The 18,812-nt window shown below is 40.3% G+C and overlaps 1 protein-coding gene across 3 annotated transcripts in view; it reads right to left on the reverse strand.

Moving 5' to 3' along the window:
• Positions 1–2,129: 2,129 nt before the first annotated feature.
• The window catches only part of Ift52 (intraflagellar transport 52), a 39,109-nt gene continuing 22,426 nt past the window's right edge, over positions 2,130–18,812 (reverse strand). For 2 of the 3 annotated variants that reach the window (XM_015480536.2, XM_048810916.1), the window contains exons 9-14: positions 18,216–18,284; positions 13,563–13,717; positions 8,127–8,214; positions 6,795–6,903; positions 4,069–4,214; positions 2,130–2,406 (exon numbers count right to left, since the gene is read on the reverse strand). In XM_015480536.2, the coding sequence (XP_015336022.1) occupies positions 2,359–2,406; positions 4,069–4,214; positions 6,795–6,903; positions 8,127–8,214; positions 13,563–13,717; positions 18,216–18,284 (615 nt within the window). In that variant the 3' untranslated portion in view covers positions 2,130–2,358. The remainder of the gene's footprint in view (positions 2,407–4,068; positions 4,215–6,794; positions 6,904–8,126; positions 8,215–13,562; positions 13,718–18,215; positions 18,285–18,812) is intronic. The other variant, XR_007350433.1, reaches the window with a different exon arrangement.

Raw genomic sequence — 18,812 nt, forward strand, 5'->3', positions numbered from 1 at the left:
TTTCTTTTTTTTTTTTTTTTTAGAGAGAGAGAGAGAGAGGGAGAGAGAGAGAATTTTTTATTTATTTTTTAGTTTTTCGGCGGACACAACATCTTTGTTTGTATGTGGTGCTGAGGATCGAACCCGGGCCGCACGCATGCCAGGCGAGCGCGCTACCACTTGAGCCACGTTCCCAGTCCACAATACCTTTTCTTTAAAAATATATTTTTTAGTTGTTTTTTTTTTTTGAGAATTTTAATATTTATTTTTTAGTTTTTGGCAGACACAACATCTTTGTTTGTACGTGGTGCTGAGGATCGAACCCGGGCCTCACGCACGCCAGGCAAGCGCGCTACCGCTTGAGCCACATCCCCAGCCCTATTTTTTAGTTGTTGATGGACCTTTATTTTATTCATTTATTTATAGGTGGTGCTAAGAATTGAACCCAGTGCCTCACACATGTGAGATAAGAACTCTACCACTGAGCCACAACCCCAGCCCTATAATACCGTTATTTGTTTAGAGGATCAAATCCAGTTCCTCACACATGTAAGGCAAGTGCTCTACCACTGAGTTACAACCCCAGCCCCCAAAATGTGTTTTATGTTTTTCATTTAATTAAGGGTTATATTATTTTTTTGGTACTAGGACTCAAACCCAGGGCCTTGTGAATTTTAAGTAAGCATTCTAACCTTGAGCTATGCCCCCACCTTACCCCAAAGTTTTAAATTTCTAAAAATGTCAATTCCTTGACAAATTAGTTTTGTGGCTTGAATGATCAGTTCCATGTGAACATTCATATTTTGGGACTGAACATCTTCTAAAACTGCTCACCCTTCAGGATCTCCTCTTCTATGGCAATCAGGGCACAAATCTTGCCAATCTGACATTCAACACAAGACTTAAATCTGTTTTTGTTTCTGTTTTTTTGTTTTGGTGCTGGGGAATGAACATAGGGGTACTTTAACACTGAGTTACATTCCCAGTCCTGTTTAGTTTTTATTTTGAGACAGGCTCTTGCTAAATTGCTCAAGGTATCCTACAACTTGTGATCCTCCTTTCTCAGCCTTCTGAGTTGCTGGGAGCATAAGAGCGCGCCACCACATCCAGCCCTAATCTGTTCTGTCTAACAAAAGCAGTTTAGTCCACATCTTTATTATTTCCTCTTGGACTTTATCACATTATCCCCTAAATGGCCCTCTTTCTGTTTTCTTTTTTTTTTTAAAGAGAGAGAGAGAATTTTTTAATATTTATTTTTTAGTTTTCGGTGGACACAACATCTTTGTATGTGGTGCTGAGGATCGAACCCGGGCCGCACGCATGCCAGGCAAGCGCGCTACCTACCGCTTGAGCCACATCCCCAGCCCCCTCTTTCTGTTTTCCCATCTAATGGAACACACCAGCTAAGCTATTCCCATTGTGCCACATCTCTTAAACACTTTCAGTGGCTCTGCAATCTTCTGTCGGCTTCAGTATTCCCTAAAGTGGTTCCCAGTATATCCCAGTACACTGCTGTGCATTTCCATACATCAACTGACCATTCAGGCAGAAGCAGTCTCTCTTATTGTTCCAGGACACACTATATAGCTTCTTTGGGAAAAGAGTGTCACATTTTGCCCTGCATTGAGTGCTTCAAGATTTCAGAGGAGGCTGAAATTATAAAGGCGCCTACTTATAATCCCAGCATATTAGGAGGTTGAGGGAGGAGGATCCAAGTTCAAAGCCGCCTCAACAACATGGTGAGACCCTCAAGACAGATAAATAAAATGAGTTGGGGATATGGCCCAGTGGTCAAGCAGCCCTGGGTTCAATCCGTAGTTTAAAAAAAAAAAGAGAGATAGAGTTCAAGGTTCAGAGAAGGGAGGAAATGAACAGGTGGAGACTACAGCCTCTAAGTGGTCTGTCTTGTGGACAGCTGGCAGACTAAGGGTTAATGAAACATCTAAGGAAGATGTTTTTTATTTTATCTTTTTCCTTAGGTATAGTGGGGCAAACAGACTATGGGTTAAGTCTGTTTTGTATTCCTGTGAATTAGTTCAGAAAGCCGTACAGTATATCAATAAGCTTGAGAGTTTTGTAAGTCTTTGACAAAGGAGGCTCAAACCTTGAACTGGAGTCGGAGGGGAAAAAAAGACTTCCATGACAGACTGTTTGTTTTATAAATCATGAAAGTACAGATTCAATCATAGATTTAATTTTAAAAACAGAAACATTTCTTCCAAAAGGATTTTGTAAGTCAGAAATCTTACCTATCTGAATACTATAGAAGATGCACAGACCTACAACTTGTGAAGAGTGTACAGACACTTTGGTAAGGAGTTGAGGAATTAAAAAATGGAAAGAATCAGGAGGCAGAAAATGCTTCAAGAGGCATGGTCCTCAGAAATTGTTCGGGAATACCATTTCACTCGTATCGATGTCATGTTCCTGGATGAGAAAATAAAATACATAATTTTAATTTTTCAGTACAGAGCCTGAAATATGAACTGTTTTTTTTAACTTTTTATGAAGAGATTGTGACTATTAATTAGGACACTGCTCACCACCTGTAGTAATGAATGATAGCAAGTACAGTTGCAAAGACTGCACCAGACTCCTTACCTTGGCCTCAGTGCCTGTCCTCCATGCTACCAAGATGAGTACTTTTGGAAATCTAACCACCTTCCTGCTCCCACCAATGCACACGTCACTGCTGAGCAGCATCTCAGTTACCTCTTTTCTGGGTTCCCTTCATGGCACCCAGAGCACTGTAACTGCTCTGAGAAACAAGGACTGCATTCATTTTGCTTACTGCTATGACCCCAAATTCTTGCCCTATGCCAGGCACATCTTAGATGTACAGTGAACACTGTCAAATGAGTACCTAGCAGAGCCAGCCCCCTTCTAGAACAGAATCAGAACATAACTGGTCGTTGTCTTTTTTTTTTTTTTTTTGGTACTGGGAATTGAATCCAACGGCGCTCAATCACTAGCCATATCCCCAGTCCTTTTTATTTTTTATTTTGAGACAAGGTCTCACTAAGTTCCTTAGGGCCTCTCTAAGTTGCTGCGGCTGGCTTTGAATTTGCGATCCTCCTGCCTCAGCTTCCAGAGCTGCTGAGATTACAGTCATGTGCCACTGCACCTGGCCTAAATGATCTTTCAACTCCGCATTTAAAATCCTAAGCTTTTATTTTGCCTGCTTACATTAAAATATAAAACATACTCTTTTTTTTCTACATAAGTAAGTAACATATTCATTATAGAAATTTTAATAGTCAAGGAAAATTAAAATCCTTCAAATCCTACAAACCTGTACAGATACCTTTACATTCCTGTATGTATCAGGCAAGTGATCTACCAGTGAGCTACACCCCGAGCCCTTTGAATGTTATTTTTGGGACAGGGTCTCCCTAAGTTATAGAGGCTGGTCTTCAACTTGTGATCATCCTGCCTCGGCCTCCTAAACTGCTGGAATTACAGGTGTGTGCCACAATACCTGGCTGAGAGAGAGGATTTCTAACACAAGGTGCTGCCTTCATGTGCTGCTGTTCTGTCCTTTGCTCAGTTTCCTCTGGCCACACTGGCATCAGTGCCATTCCTGAAGCAAGCCAAGTGCAACTCAGCCTGAGGGACTGTGCACAAGTCTTCCCTCTTCCTAGAGCACTCCTCCTCCAGCTATCTGCCTGGATAAATTCCCCAAAACCTTTAATCTATGACTATACCCTAGGATACTTAATCAGTTCCTTTCTGATAAAGATTATTCTCAATTATCACATTAACTGTGCAGTGAGGCTAACCTTGACCACTCTATTCATACCTGTCACCACCACCATACTTGGCACACTTGATCCCTCCTTGCCCTACTCACTTTGTTTATACCAGAACACTTACCATCCAGCACACTAAAGGACTTGCTTGTATATTCTGTTTATTGTTTATTGCCAGGACACTCCTGCTAGAATATGAGTTCCATAAATACAGGGATCACTGTATGCTGTACACCCAATAGATACTTAATAAATACCAATGAATATCATAAAACACTGTCTATGGATGACACTGTCACTTGATGGGCTGCCACTTCAGTAGACCTCCAGGGCTCTATACCTGGTTCAGTTTCTTGAATTCAACCACTTGGAAAAAAATGTGCTCAAGGATATGTTTGGCATCCTGTTGATCCTTTGGTAGTTTACTGGTTACTCCAAGAATGTCACCACACTTTCTGACGTAGAATTCCAGGTCTTCTTCAGTACCTACACACAGTTGGAGTAGTTAGATTCACCCTTAATTTCTGCCCTTTCCTAAGTACAGACTTAATGTATTTTAGATCTTCCCTATCAAGATCCTACATATCTTGGGCTGGGGTTGTAGCTCAGCGGTAGAGTGCTCGCCTAGCACGTGCAAGGCCCTGGGTTCGATCCTCAGCACCACATAAAAATAAATAAAAGTATTGTGTCCAACTACAACAAAAAATAAATTAAAAAAAAAAAAAAAGATCCTACATATCTTAACTCACTGGTTCCTAGGGTGATGCAGACTTAAACAGTGACAAACTTGAGATCTCAGATGTGCTACTTTTATAATTAAGACAAAAGTGACATACTATCAGACTAAGGCTGGATTGGTTTTGGCTTTCTTTTCTTTCCTTTTTTTTTTTTTTTAACTAGCGATTAAACCGAGGGTCCCTTTACCACTGAGCCACTGAGCCACACCCCCAGCACTTTTTATTTTTCATTTGGAGACAGGGTCTTGCTAAGTTGTTTAGGGCCTCATTAAGTTGCTGTGGCTCATCTCAAACTTGTTATCCTCCCACCTCAGCCTCCCATATTGCTGGGATTACAGGTATGTGCCATCGCATCTGGCTTGGTTCTGGCTTTCTTAGTCCCCAGCATTCTGACATTATAAGTTCTGGACCACCCAGCAGGAACTCAAGCTACCATTCGTGGACTGCAACAAGAACCACTATGAAAAAGGCAGGTGGGTATTTTAAATAGCATTTATTATAAGATTATTTTAGAAAAGAAAAAATCACCCATAACCCATCATTAACATTTATCTGTGAAGCTATTCCCAGCTCCAGTAATTACTGCCCATCATTCATTATACTAATTCTTCCCCCTCTGATTCACATTTTAAAAAAATATATATTTTTTTATTAGATTTTGATGGACCTTTATTTACTTATTTATATGTGGTGCTGAGAATCAAACCCAGTGCCTAATGCAACACTAGGCCCTTTACCACTGAGCCACAACCCCAGCCCTGNCATTATCCCCTAAATGGCCCTCTTTCTGTTTTCTTTTTTTTTTTAAAGAGAGAGAGAGAATTTTTTAATATTTATTTTTTAGTTTTCGGTGGACACAACATCTTTGTATGTGGTGCTGAGGATCAAACCCAGTGCCTCACGGATATGAGGCAAACGCTCTCCCTCTGAGCCAGAATCCCAACCCCCTACATCTTACTTTTAAAAGACATAATATTCCACTTGATTTCATACTCTAATTTATTGAAGGATGAACCATTAGACTGCTTCCAATTTTTTTGTATGGTACAATTAATATCTACATAGCAGTATCATTTTTATTCTACATTTCTATAAGAATTTTCATAGAATAAATTGCAAAAAAGAAATGCTGGGATGTTGGTTAAAAGCATCTGATTCTTCACAGATTATTATTCCTTCTACACTAACCATTATGTCTTTTTTTTTTTGGTGTTGCAGGAGATGAAATCCAGCACCTTGTGCATTTTAGGTAAGCTCTCTAACACTGGGCTGCACCCCAGCCCTTTCTTGCTAAGTTTTCACTGCCAATATCTACCACAATGCCTCTCACAGAATAGAGATGTAGTAAAGGTGCTCTATTTTTCAGTGAACTATTTCCATTTTTTCACATAACTTTCTGGTCTTCAGACACATACAGATTTCACACAGTTGGGATCCTACTGTGTGTGCAGTTTATATCTTGCTTCATTAGGATTGCCTCTTAAATTCTGCCATCACTCCCTGGCCTATAAACTTCTTTCATAATGACTACTGATTGTCCAACTGATTGAATGGGACACAATTTACTACCATTCCCCTGCAAGTAGACAGTAAGGCTATTCCCAATTTTAATACATTTTTAAAATAAATCATGTAGAAGTCATCTGTAATCCTTCATCCATCTCCTTAAATTATACTCCCAGGAGAGAGGCAAGTGCTGCACTGTGGATTATGCTCCTGGACATATATGTACAGGCCTGTTTGCTGTGCTGAAGGCTGGGCATGTCAGCAATACCACTCATCATGGAGCTGCGTGGCCTAGAGCCTCATTTCATCTGACTCCCAATTTGAAGGCTCTTTACGGCATATTCTTTTGGTCATGACTCATTTTTCTTCATGACTCTTCATATGACCAATGGCCTAGATTTACTAGATAGTAGCCAGCTCAGGATTCAGCCTATGGTTATCAACAAGTCAGAACTAAAGGCCTACAAGGATGAGAGTCACGACTTTTGGCTTCCTTCTTAGCACTGTGTTCTAAATCACTGAGCTAACTGGCCTCAAGAAAAACAACTAGTATCATTTGTATGAGATGAAAAAATTTTAACTTCTTACATCTGTACATATTTGTTCTCCCTCAGCAAATCTCAAAAGTTCACAGTTAAGTAAAAGTCATAAAGAATACAAAATTGAGGGCTGGGGATGTGGCTCAAGCGGTAACGCGCTTGCCTGGCATGTGCGCAGTGCTGGGTTCAATCCTCAGCACCACATAAAAGATGTTGTGTCCACTGAAAACTGAAAAATAAATATTAAAAAAAAAATACAAAATTGAAAAATTGGCCAAACTTACACTTATTGGTGATCTGAGCAAGCCGTGCTTTCTCAGATGAGAAAGTTTCATCTAAGTCAAACAGTTCCAGAGGAGGAGGTGGTAACTCCCTGAAGCTAGGAGGGAAAACCTAAAAGGAAACAGTCTGTCCTGAAAGAGTTATCAAAAACCATAACTAATAATAATGAGATGCACCGGAAATTAGAGGCCAACTCAGCCCTTCCCTGGGGATGAACCACCCAAATTCCCATCACCTCCTCCTGCCCTCACCCAACAGACCCATGCCAAGCCAGACTTGAGAATTCTGAAAGCAACCAAACAGAACCAGCTCTAACAACACTATTAAACTGATCAAGCTGACATATGAATGCCAACTAACTTGGCACGTCGATGCAAAGGTTGGGGCTTAAGTTTGGGCTAAACATTTGATTTTTCAACTCATTTCTCATTTGATCATGAGATTTTTAGGAACAGAAATTATTTGGGGAGGCAGATTAGTATAGCAAATGCTGAACTAGGTCAGAATTCATAGTTATGAACCAGTAATCTGCTGGTATACTTTTAACTATGAATTCTCAAAACAAAATATCTGATTTGTAGCACTTGCTATTTTCTATGATATAAATACTCTATCACGGCCAATTTCAAGCTAGCAAACTGAAGCCAACTGGCTCATAACATTCCAGAATGTACAGGACAAACTAAGCAGGTTGAGTTAATACTGGACTAAAAAGCTGAAGAAAAGCCTGTCTATACTTGACTATCCCCAGGCCATGCCATGCCATGCCATTCCTATTCCATTCCTGTTCCTGTTCTTGTTTCTATTCTATTCTATCCTATTCTACCAAAGATTGAATCCAGGGGTGCTTAACCACTGAGCCACATCCCCAATACGTGTTTTAATTTTCAGGTAGGATCTTGCTAAATTGCCCAGGCCTCACTAAGTTGCTAAGGCTGGCCTTGAACTTACAATCCTCCTGTCTCAGTCTCCCAAAGTTGCTGGTATTATCTGTGTGCACCACCATATGCAGCTACCCTGGGCTTTTAGAACTGCTATCAATCTGAGTATCCAATGTCTGGAAAGACAGCACAAGTGTTTTTTTCCTTCTTACTAGGCAGTCTCACAGTATGCCCTACAACTCTATAAGATAGCCAAAAATGTCCACTTTCTTGATCCCTCAGGAAGCTTCCCATGTTCATCCCTACAGAATACTAACAGGTTGCCTACCTATGCATTTCAGAGGCAGATCACTCTGACTCAGTGAGGCATGCCACAAACAGCACACAGAGGGGTCCAAAATCAAAGTAAAAAGTGGGGCTCTGCAGGGGTGGCCCACAAGTACACCTACTCACCGCAGGCTGAAGGGCTGGCAGTGGCGTCTCAAACTGAGGTTGAATGAGTTGAAGTGGTTCATGTTTTACATTTAGCTGCTCATGAGCCCTGTGTTAATAAAACAAAAGCTAGGATCAAGGTGAGACACTGTAGCAAGGCACATCTAGCTCAACACACTGTGCTGTTCTCTTCAAAGATGGTGGGTGATTCAGGACTATTTTTAAAAAACAAAATATATTGTTATATCTAATGTAATGATTCTTTTAGGAATCTTCTCTACTGCATCATACAGTATTGAGAACTGAAAGGAAAACTTTCTTTCATATTTCTCATCAGGCAGAAAAAAAATTTCCTAAATAAATAGGCTTTTGGTTTTTACAGGATCCATAATGATCATTATAACTCTGTTTCCTTGTTTACTTTTACCATCAAAAGACAGGAGTCCAATCTAGTTTGCTTCTGGCTAATCAACAGATTTGCATGCTCTGCCCTTCCTTGTGCTCCTTCACTCCACAGACTCTAACTGAATATCTACTGGTCCCAGGCAATTTACACACACAAGTACAACAGCAGTGAAAAGAAGAGAGCAAGGAGGCCTTTGGGAACTTACATTCTTGGGGAGGAGAGATAGTAAACAAAACAACAACAACCCAAAACACCGGCAATATGCCAGTTATCTATAAGTATTAAGAAAAAAAACGCAAATCCAGAGACAAAGGCTGCAAGTGACTTGTCAGGGGAGCCCTAAGTGAGAGAGGGAGGAAGTCACACAGTTTTCTTCAAGAGTGTCCTTGGCAGAGGCAAGAGGAAGGAAAAAGGTAGGAGGGGGCTAGGCCTTGTCACATAGCACAGGGACCAGAGGGGCTATGGTACATAGAGCAGTGGGAATCATACCCTGTGGTGTTGGGCTACTGTGGCTTTCCCTTTGCTTCTATTCTAACACTTATTCTGTCTTTTTGGATTTTACCTAATTTTGAAAGCTAGCTAAACTCCCCCGCAGAAGAGGCTAATTAAAATATACTCACCCAATTTAAATTTTATACATATTTGTGAGTTTTCAAAATTAAGCTACAAAAGTAAACACCAATGAGTGGACAAGGCTGTATGTATGAGTGATGTCAGAAAGCAGTGATGTCAGAAAGTTCTCCCCTTGTGCTTGGGGAGAACCCTTCCTAGCAATGAGCAGCAGATCCCCACAGAGGGAAGAGAAATAATTTATTGAGTACCAACTACCTGCCACATATTGTGCCTGACCCTGTGCTAGGTACTTAAACTCACTTCATTTCATCATCAAAGCAACCCTGGAATATGGGCATAATCTCTTAAGGAAGAGGAAACAGATATAAAGACTTTAAGTAGCTTCCAAATTCATATGGTTCAAAGGACAGAGCAAGATCAGAACACAGAAGCTCACCAGTCCCTGCCAAAAGTATCCTTCCAACTCTGTCTACCCAGAAAGCAAAAGTCATCAGGGGCAGTTTTTGGCTAAAGTTCCTATCATCTATACTCAAAGAATCCTGCCTTCTGAGTCCTGGTCTTTGGCCATCCTGCCATGATTTGATTTCTGTCCCTGGAAAGCTGACTGCGGAGGAGCAAATATTCTGTTTTGTTAGGTCTTCCCTTTATCCACTCATTTTGCCACGTGCCCAAATCTTCCTCCTGCCAGCAATCAGCATGTGCTTGATGGGATGGAATTGGGGGTAAAGAGACTGATCCTCAAACTAAGCAAAATCTAATTCGGAAGGCCGATCTGTATGGGAGAAGGGGAAGAATAAATGACAAAACTAAATACATATATGTGAATTGGGACTGAACTATGTATCTCCATTTATTTCCAGAACACTCTGGCCTGACCTCTGACACTACACTTTCATCACCATGTTTCAATCCCCAACCCAACAGATCATGAACTCTCAGAACAGGTCATTACACCTTCAACCTCTACCTCATATCCCTTAGGCCTCAATAAATATGGAATTAATAGCCAGGTACAGTGGTGCACACCTGTAATCCCAGTGGCTCGGGAGGCTGAAGCAGGAGGATCCCAAATTCAAAGCCAGCCTCAGCAATTTAGCAAGGTCCTAAGCAACTGAGTGAGACTCTGTCTCTAAACAGAATACAAAAGGGCTGGGGATATGGCTCAGTGGTTAATGAGCAGCAGATCCCCACAGAGGGAAGAGAAATAATTTATTGAGTACCAACTACCTGCCACATATTGTGTCTGACTCTGTGCTAGGTACTTAAACTCACTTCATTTCATCACCAAAGCAACCCTGGAATATGGGCATAATCTCTTAAGGAAGAGGAAACAGATATAAAGATTTTAAGTAGCTTCCAAATTCATATGGTTCAAAGGACTTAATCTCTAGTACAAAAAAAAAGATAATACATTTAAGAGTTGTCCAAAGCCAGTTGTCCAAAAGCAGCCCACACCTATAATCCTACTGGCTTAGGAGGCTGAGACAGGAGGATTTTGATTCCAAAGCCAGCCTTGGTATCTTTTTTTTTGGTGGGGAGAGGGGCTGGAATTACAGGAATGCACCACCATGCCTGAATCAAGTGTGTTCTTTTGATGAAATACAGATGTGCCCCCAAATCCCCAAATTTAAATCTCTAGCCCAAATTTCTCTGCTGATCATAAGATAACATGTACAACTGCCACTCAACATGCATCTGGACATTTCACAGACATCTTAACTCAATATGTCTCAAACTGAACTTCAGTTCTTCCTGTCCAATCTACTCAGTCTTCCCCAACTGTTATTGCAACTTTATCCTTTTAATTGCTAAGACCAAACCTTGAAGTCATCCTTGACCCCTTTTCTTCTCACCCTCCACATTCCACCCATTTAGTATCTCTTGCTGCCTATACCTTCAAAATATATCCAGAATCTGACCACTCCTCACCACCTCCACAGCTAACACCGGCTGGAGTATCATCTTGTGCCTGGATTACTGGAATCATCTGCCTTTATTCTCTGCTTCCACCCTTGCTCCCCTCATTTTATGACAGAACAGATGTACTTTTTTCCCTTTCTCTTTTTGTAGTGCTGGGGATGAAACCCAAGGCCTTGCACATTCTAGATATGCTCTACCACTGAGTCACACCCCCCAGTCCTTGATCCTTCACTTTAAAGAAATTAGTCATCATGTCATACCTCTCCTCAAAACTTTTCACTCAGTCAAGGCTGAGCTTAGGTCCTCACAAAGGCCTATAAGGAGCTGGGCAAAGTAGTACACACCTGTAATCCCAGGTACTGGGGCTTAGGCAGGAGGATCACAAGTTCAAGGTCAGCCTCAGCAATTTAGTGACGCCCTAAGTAACTTAGTAAGACCCTGTCTCAAATAAAGAAATTAAAAGGGCTGGGGATGTGGTTCAGTGGTAAAGCACCCTGGGTTCAATCCTCAGTACCAAAAAAAAAAAAAAAAAAAAAATGTCTACAAGGCCCCACCAAGTCTCCTACCATTCCTGTTCCTGCTCCAGCCCCAACAGTCTTTTGGCTCTTCCTTGAATAATCAAGCACTTTCCCATCTTGTTCTCTTTATACTGGTCACTCTGAGAACACTCTGCCCAGTGTTCTTCCCTCAGATACCCACATGGCTCACTTGCTCACCTCCTTCAAATTTTTGCTCAAGCATCACCACCTCAAGATGATGCCATTCTGAGCTGGGCATGGTGGTACATGCCTATAATCCTAGTGACGCAGGAGGCTGAAGCAGAATGACTGGGAGCTCAAAGCCAGCCTCAGCAACTTAGTGAGGCCCTAAGCAACTCAGCCAGATCCTGTCTCAAAATAAAAAATAAAAAGGATGTGGCTCAGTAATGAAGTGCCTCCGGCTTCAGTCCCCAGTAAAAAAAAAAAAAACAAAACACTCCGACCATCCTATTAAAAATGCAACTGCCCCAGTACTCCAATCCCCAGTAGTCCACTTGAAGTTTGTACCATCTTCTACCATATTCTTTAATCTACATTTGCACATATATAAATGTCTTAATGCCTATCTGGACATTGCTCATACAAGGACATCACGAAAAACCTCACTCTCAATTGTTGAGAGCCACAGCCAAAGGGGCCCCAGCAAACTTCCAGCTGCCAGCAAACTTCCAGCTGCCGGCTGATGATTGGCTCACAGCGGCCCCAGCAACATCTAGCTGATTGGCTCCTCGGCCCCAGCAACATCTAGCTGATTGGCTCCTCTGCGGTGATGCTCATTGGACTGTTTCCCTGCCCTTTCAGACCACGGAGCTGCTCATTGGGGGACTTTTTTTGGCTCCGCCCACGTGACCCAGCCAATCGGCCTCAAGAGCAGGAGGATTGTGGGAGGTGGAGAGAGGCTTGTGTGGGAGAGAGAGGCTTGTGGAAAGCCGGTGGTGGCAGTTGAGGCTCTGAGGATTTTTCCTGAGAGGCTGTTTTGTTTGGCGTGTGTGGTTCTAAAAATAAAGTTAGTTTCTTTTGACAAGTGGCTCCTGATTGTGCCCAGCCAGACTGCGGCACTCAATGTCCCTAGCTCATCTCCTGAAATCCTTCTACGAATACACACAGTGCTGAGTAGATACAAGGCCTTGAAGAAATGTTTGTTGAAGAATCAACATGTAGCTAAAAATGCAATTTTTTCATAAGATCCTCAGTCAGAATCAAATTCCCTATATTCATTATGCCCATCTCTAGTTTATACTTCACATTTAGGGTTTATATAATAAGCTTAATCAGAGCTTGTCTGTCTCCTCCATAAACAGGAAATTTCAGGGATAGTTTCTAGTACAGTAGGCACTCAGTATTTGTTAACTTGAACATAAGAACAGGCATATGAAGACAAGTATCTGTACTTGTACACTCCACCTTTGTATTTAGATATTTTTATTTAGATATAGATCCTGAGCCAGGCAAAATTTGCTCAAAAATGTTATTCTCTGACCATCAGGGATGGAAAACAATAAAGCAGGCAATAAAACAGGAGAAAGCACTGGCCTGAAAGTCATTCAGGACAGACTTTAAATCCCTGCTCACCTTTGGAAAATTCTGTCCCTTCCTTCTTAGGAGGGAATACTGTCTCTTCCTTCTTTAAATGTCAGTTCCTCATGTGGAAACATGGCTAATAACTCTCAGGACCGTGGAAAAGTTTTCAATGGCATTAACAGTATAAGTACCTCAGTTTACTGAGGGGGTTCCTGGGTCTTAAAGTTCTCTGTGTTAAACCTAGAAAAGTCCTGGGCAAAATGGAAAAGGTCAGTCATTCTAAGTGCTTGGTACATAGCTTGGAATACACAGTGGCTAATAACTGCTGGCAGTTGCTCTGCATCCCCAACCCCAATTTCTCTGTTGGCCTCATCATAGATCTGAGAACATGTTTTTGTCTGCCACCTTTGCTGTGACCCTAATTCCTGTCCCCAAGCTCATGTTTTCAAACAAACATAAATGAACTAAAGTGTAGCTCAAAGAGCCCCAGGTACTGACTTGATAACCTTGGGGAGGGAGGTGGTATCCAGCTGGTAAATGGACAGATCGAAGAGGGTGGTAAAGTCACGTGGGTTCTCATCGCCCTCCTGGAGACACACTCGGAGACGCTCTGACAGGGTGGCTGTGTCAGGTAGCATCATGTAGTCGGAGATCTGAAAGCCATAAGAGGGTTCCTTTCAGCAAAGCAGGAACAAGAGTTCATTTTGTTGAGTCTCCACTGTCTGAGGTCTCAAATCTGCAGTACTTAAACTTTCTTGCCAAGAGATTTCACTATTCATGATCATAGACAACTAAATCTTAAGCCATTTTAAGTGGAAAGAGGAACAAAACTCTCTTGGCTAAAGCCCACGGCTGGTGAAGTCCAACTCTCCAAATACTCAAGCAGATACTAACATAGCTGAACATAGCTGCAGAAACATACAATCTTGCTGTCATTCTTCTTTTAATTTCACGATGTCTCATCTTGACTACCAGGCACTCAATTCTATCTCCCTAGTCCACTTCCATTCCCACATCCAAGGCAATACTTCCCTTTGTCAAATCAACAATCCAAAATAATTTTGATCTATTCAATTTTAGTGAGTGACTTTATTTTCTATTTTAGTGAGAAAATAGAAGCAATTATAAAGGAAAGTCCATCAACTCCCACTACAATATGCACCCTACACTAGCATCTGGGCCATACTGTTTTCTGTCCTGTCAAGTACAGAAATGCCAGTGATGCCAGCACAGACATCCCTTTCCTTTGTACACTAGATCCTAGCCCTTCTCTTTTAGCCTAAGACATCCTCCAACATTGCTGAGAGTCCTCAATGATAACATATGCTCAGTGCTGATAATAGTAAAGGATCAGGGAAACCTAAATATCAATAGGAGGTTGTTCAATATAGTATAGTACATTCAAACAATGTGAAATATACTCTTAAAAATGAACAGAAAAAGAGAAGAAAGCTCTTTAAAGAACATGGAAAAGTTCTCAGGTCATATTGATAATATCAAAAGGTAAGGTGCTAGGATAGTATGCATACACAGCAAATGTGGTACTATTTGCAAAAAGAAGAGGAAAGAAAGTACACACACACACTCACATACTTGGTTTTATAACATATCTCTGGAAGAACATGTAGGACACTACTACTATTGTGGTCATTGGAAGGGGAACAGAGCGGCCAGGCTGAAAGATAGAAGGAAGACTATTTGTTGTGTATGCTTTTGAATTCTGAACTATGTGAATATATTACCTATTCAAAAAATAAATTCAAATTTAACTAAATGAATGCTGTCAACAAGAAATTTGCTTTTTATTGCCTTTTGAAATGTAATTAGCAAACAAGGCCAACTTGGTAATAGTTTAAAAATGGGTCCTCTGAAGTTATCTGCAATGTACAGTTTCCTATATTCTCTAGCTCCACCACTGCAGGAGATAGGCCTGAACATTACATAAATAATAAATTGGCTCATTCTTTTCTGTAGCCTAAGGGTCAAAACTCTCCAATCTTCAATCACTTTTTTTAAACAATAAATGAGAGAAGAGCATAAACAAATAAATATCCTTCCCGACAACAGGAAGACAAGTGCAATAACAAGGGTACCAATATGCCAAGACACACTAGAATGCAACAGAGTCCAGGCCTGGGCCAGTCAACCCAAAGATCCTGAAGCTGATTCTCTTAATTCTCTGCATAGGGCCTTTCCACAAAACCCTAATTCAGAAAATCATTAAGGCCTTAGGTGTACAGAAAGAAAGAAATGTAAGAGTGCTTCTGGGACCACTGGCTTTCCTGACTTCCTGGCAGATTCTGAGGTTAAAACTTGTTAGGTCAACTCCTCCAGCTTCTTATTGATCTTCTGTTTCACCAAATACTACTTGACAATGAGATAATATCTGAGTTTAAAATCCATTGCAATATAATAAGGTTTGATCTAAAATCGTAAGAAGTTCAGATTTTCACAACTTCTCTCTTTACAATGTTACTGGATGTAGCATTTACCTTTCTAAAGTCATACAATACAAAGCACAATTGTCACCAGGTCTCACATCTGGAAGATACAGGCATGATTTGAGAGAAATCCCTTAACACTACAATCTTCCCCTGGTTTCATATGAATGCCTCCTTTCTGAATTAGTCTTGGGTCAGGTGTGATGGACAGTGAAGAACAGGGCAGCAGGAAAGGAAAGGCTCCAAAACCAGCCTGACCTGGAATTGACCTAATTGCAGACCTTAAAGGATTTCCCAATTAGTTTTCTTGGCTAAAAACCAGGAATGACAGAAACTTAGCAGGAGCAAGGTGTCACACAGAAAAGGAACAGATGCAGCCTCTCTTAGCACAGCTCCATTGACCCAACAATCTCACTAGGATTGGCAGCTATCAAAGATACTGCCCACTCTGGCCTAGGTACTGTGAGAGCTGAAAAGTGAATTCCATGCTGTACCCCAGTCATTTAACTTTGGGGACATATATAATTTTTCAAGAGAAATTCAAGTAAAATATCCATATACTTAATGTACCCAAATAAGGGAATATCTCAGGGGCTCTCGTGTTTCCTAAGGCAAACAGCTTCTAAAAAGCCACAGCTGAGGGAAGAAGCAGTCAGTGGACGGCCATCTCTGACAGATTACCTTCTTGCCACAACTGTTACCCACAGCTGAAAAATCATCTTCTTTTCATTTCAGAGTTTAAGAAACAGAAAATCAATTAAATAGGAACAGGCTTTGAATCAGGAAGACCTGGGTTTGTGTCCTACCTCTGCATTTGCCTACTGTTAGAGCACATTGCAAACTTGTAGAATTTCAGTTTCCTCATCCATAAAATGGGAATGCGACCATCCATCTACCAGGATTATTGTGAGAATTAATACAATGATCTATGTGTAAGTGTATGACATACAGGGGCTGGGAATATAGTAAATGTGAAAATTTTTAAAAGCTGAGCTGGGAGTGTAGCTCAGTGGTAGAGCATTGCCTAGCATGTGTGAGGTCCTGGGTTTGATCCCCAGTCCCTCAAAAATAAATAAATAAATAAACAAATAAATAAATAAATAGGTTAATAGATAAATAAATAAATAGGTCGATAGATAGATAGAGAGATAGCTTACATAGCATGGTTTTAGTATAGTAAGTGAATTTAGTTTAGTAAATAAATTCCCATCCATTAAAACAGTCCTCAAAATCATCCTGTGAGATACACAGCACAGGTATCAGAATTCCTGCTTTACAGATGAGATTCCAGAATTAAAAGATGTCAAAAAGAATCTGCTACAGTCCCAAGATCAGTGGTGGAGCCAGACCTGGAATTCAGGTTACTGGTTTCCATTCTAATGATCATATTACCTTGTCTCAATTACCATACTGCCTTTTAGAATTATTTTAAAAGACAACAAAATTACAGTTTAAAACTTAAATTCTAATAATATGAATTTTTTCATGAAAAAGAAATTATATTTTTTTGTATTTTTAAGAGAAATCCTTTTTGACAGATATTTATTTATTTTTAATATCTGACATGAACAATTTAGAAGAAAAAAAATTGTTTTGGTCAGCTGACTCTACTGTTATGGGTCCATGGGGAGGTAGACATCATGGTAGAAGGGTATGGCAGAGGAAAGCTACTCAGCTCATGATAGTTGGGAAGCAGAGGTAGATAACTCATTTTATTTTTTAAAATTTATTTTATTTTTCCTGTGTTGGGGATTAAGCCCAGGGCCTCAAACATGCTAGGCAAATGCTCAACCACTGAGCTCCACTCCCAATCCCATAGCTGTCTTTAATATATGAATTATATATGCATCTAGGTTGCAAAGAAAGTGGAAGATGTGTGGAAGTTTATATTTTTTTAAATTTTTTTCACAGTTATTACATATGCATTTAGATTGCAAATAAAATGGGAGATGTGTAGAAGTTTTTATTTTTTTAAATTTTTTCACAACTATACTTTAGAGAAATTCTGTTTTGTTTTTAATATATACATATATATTTTAATTATAGATGGACCTTTATTTATTTACTTACTTATTTGTTTATTTATTTATATGCAGTGCTGAGAATTGAACCCAGTGCCGTACACATGCCAGGCAAGCATTCTGCCACTGAACCACAACCCCAGCCTAATAACTCATTTTAAAAGATTGAGCCAGAAAGTATATTTTAAATTTTAGTTCTTATATGTATATATGGGCTACCACCCTAATTAATAATATGATTAATTATATAATTTAGCTGGGAGGTCGTGGCACATACCTGTTATCCCAGTGACTCCAGAGGCTGAGGTAGGAGGTCTTCCTCTACCCCCCAAAATCACTTTTTTCCCTCTTATATACAAGATAGACATATGTTCCTTTGGAACTATTAGAAGTGGTAGTGAAAAGCAGATCCATTTTTTAATTTATAAATTTCTTCTTCTTTTTTTTTTTTTTTTTTTTTTTTTGACATCAGGGATTAAACCTAGGGGCACATAACTACTGAGCCACATCCCCAGCCTGTTTTGTTAAATTTTGAGACAGGGTCTTGCTAAGTTGCTCAGGGCCCAAGTTGCTGAGGCTGGCTTTGAACTTGCAATCTTCCATCTCAGCCTCCCAAGGCACTGGGATTATAGTCATGTACCATTATGCCAGGCTCATTTTTAAGTTTCTAATGATTCACAACTTCCTACCTCTGGGTCCTCAGCATCAATCTGATTTAGGTGAATGTCTCCTGTTGTGAGCCACTGGAAAACAACATCCTGGATTTAAAAAATAAACACAGAATTAGATACCTGGTTATTTGGAAAAGCTAAAGGTCAGAGAGTTAAGTCAATCAAGAAAAAATAATAAAGGAAAAAGACTAAACCAATGATTCAGAAAAGTAACGAGACTTCTATTGGTGATATCATATGAAAACTTAAAGGTTTTCTTCTCCTAATGCAACCTTTATTGTCAGAAATTCATCATTTACCTTAGGACACTCTAATACTTAACCGTAAGCCAAAATTTATTAAAACTTGTTCACAATCCTGAAAAAAACTTTTAATATGATGGCAGTCTGATCTTAAAAAGTATGGCTACTAGCCAGGCACAGTGGCACACACCTGTAATCCCAGCAGCTTGGGAGGATGGTGAACTCAAAGCCAGCCTTATCAAAAACGAGGTGCTAAGCAATTCACCCTGTCTCTAAATAAAATACAAAATAGGACTGGGGACGTGGCTCAGTGGTCAAGTGCCCCTGAGCCCTGAGTTCAATACCCAGTACCAAAAAAAAAAAAAAAAGAGAT

This window comes from Marmota marmota, unplaced genomic scaffold, assembly GCF_001458135.2.
Source record: "Marmota marmota marmota unplaced genomic scaffold, marMar, whole genome shotgun sequence".
Classification (NCBI taxonomy): domain Eukaryota; kingdom Metazoa; phylum Chordata; class Mammalia; order Rodentia; family Sciuridae; genus Marmota; species Marmota marmota.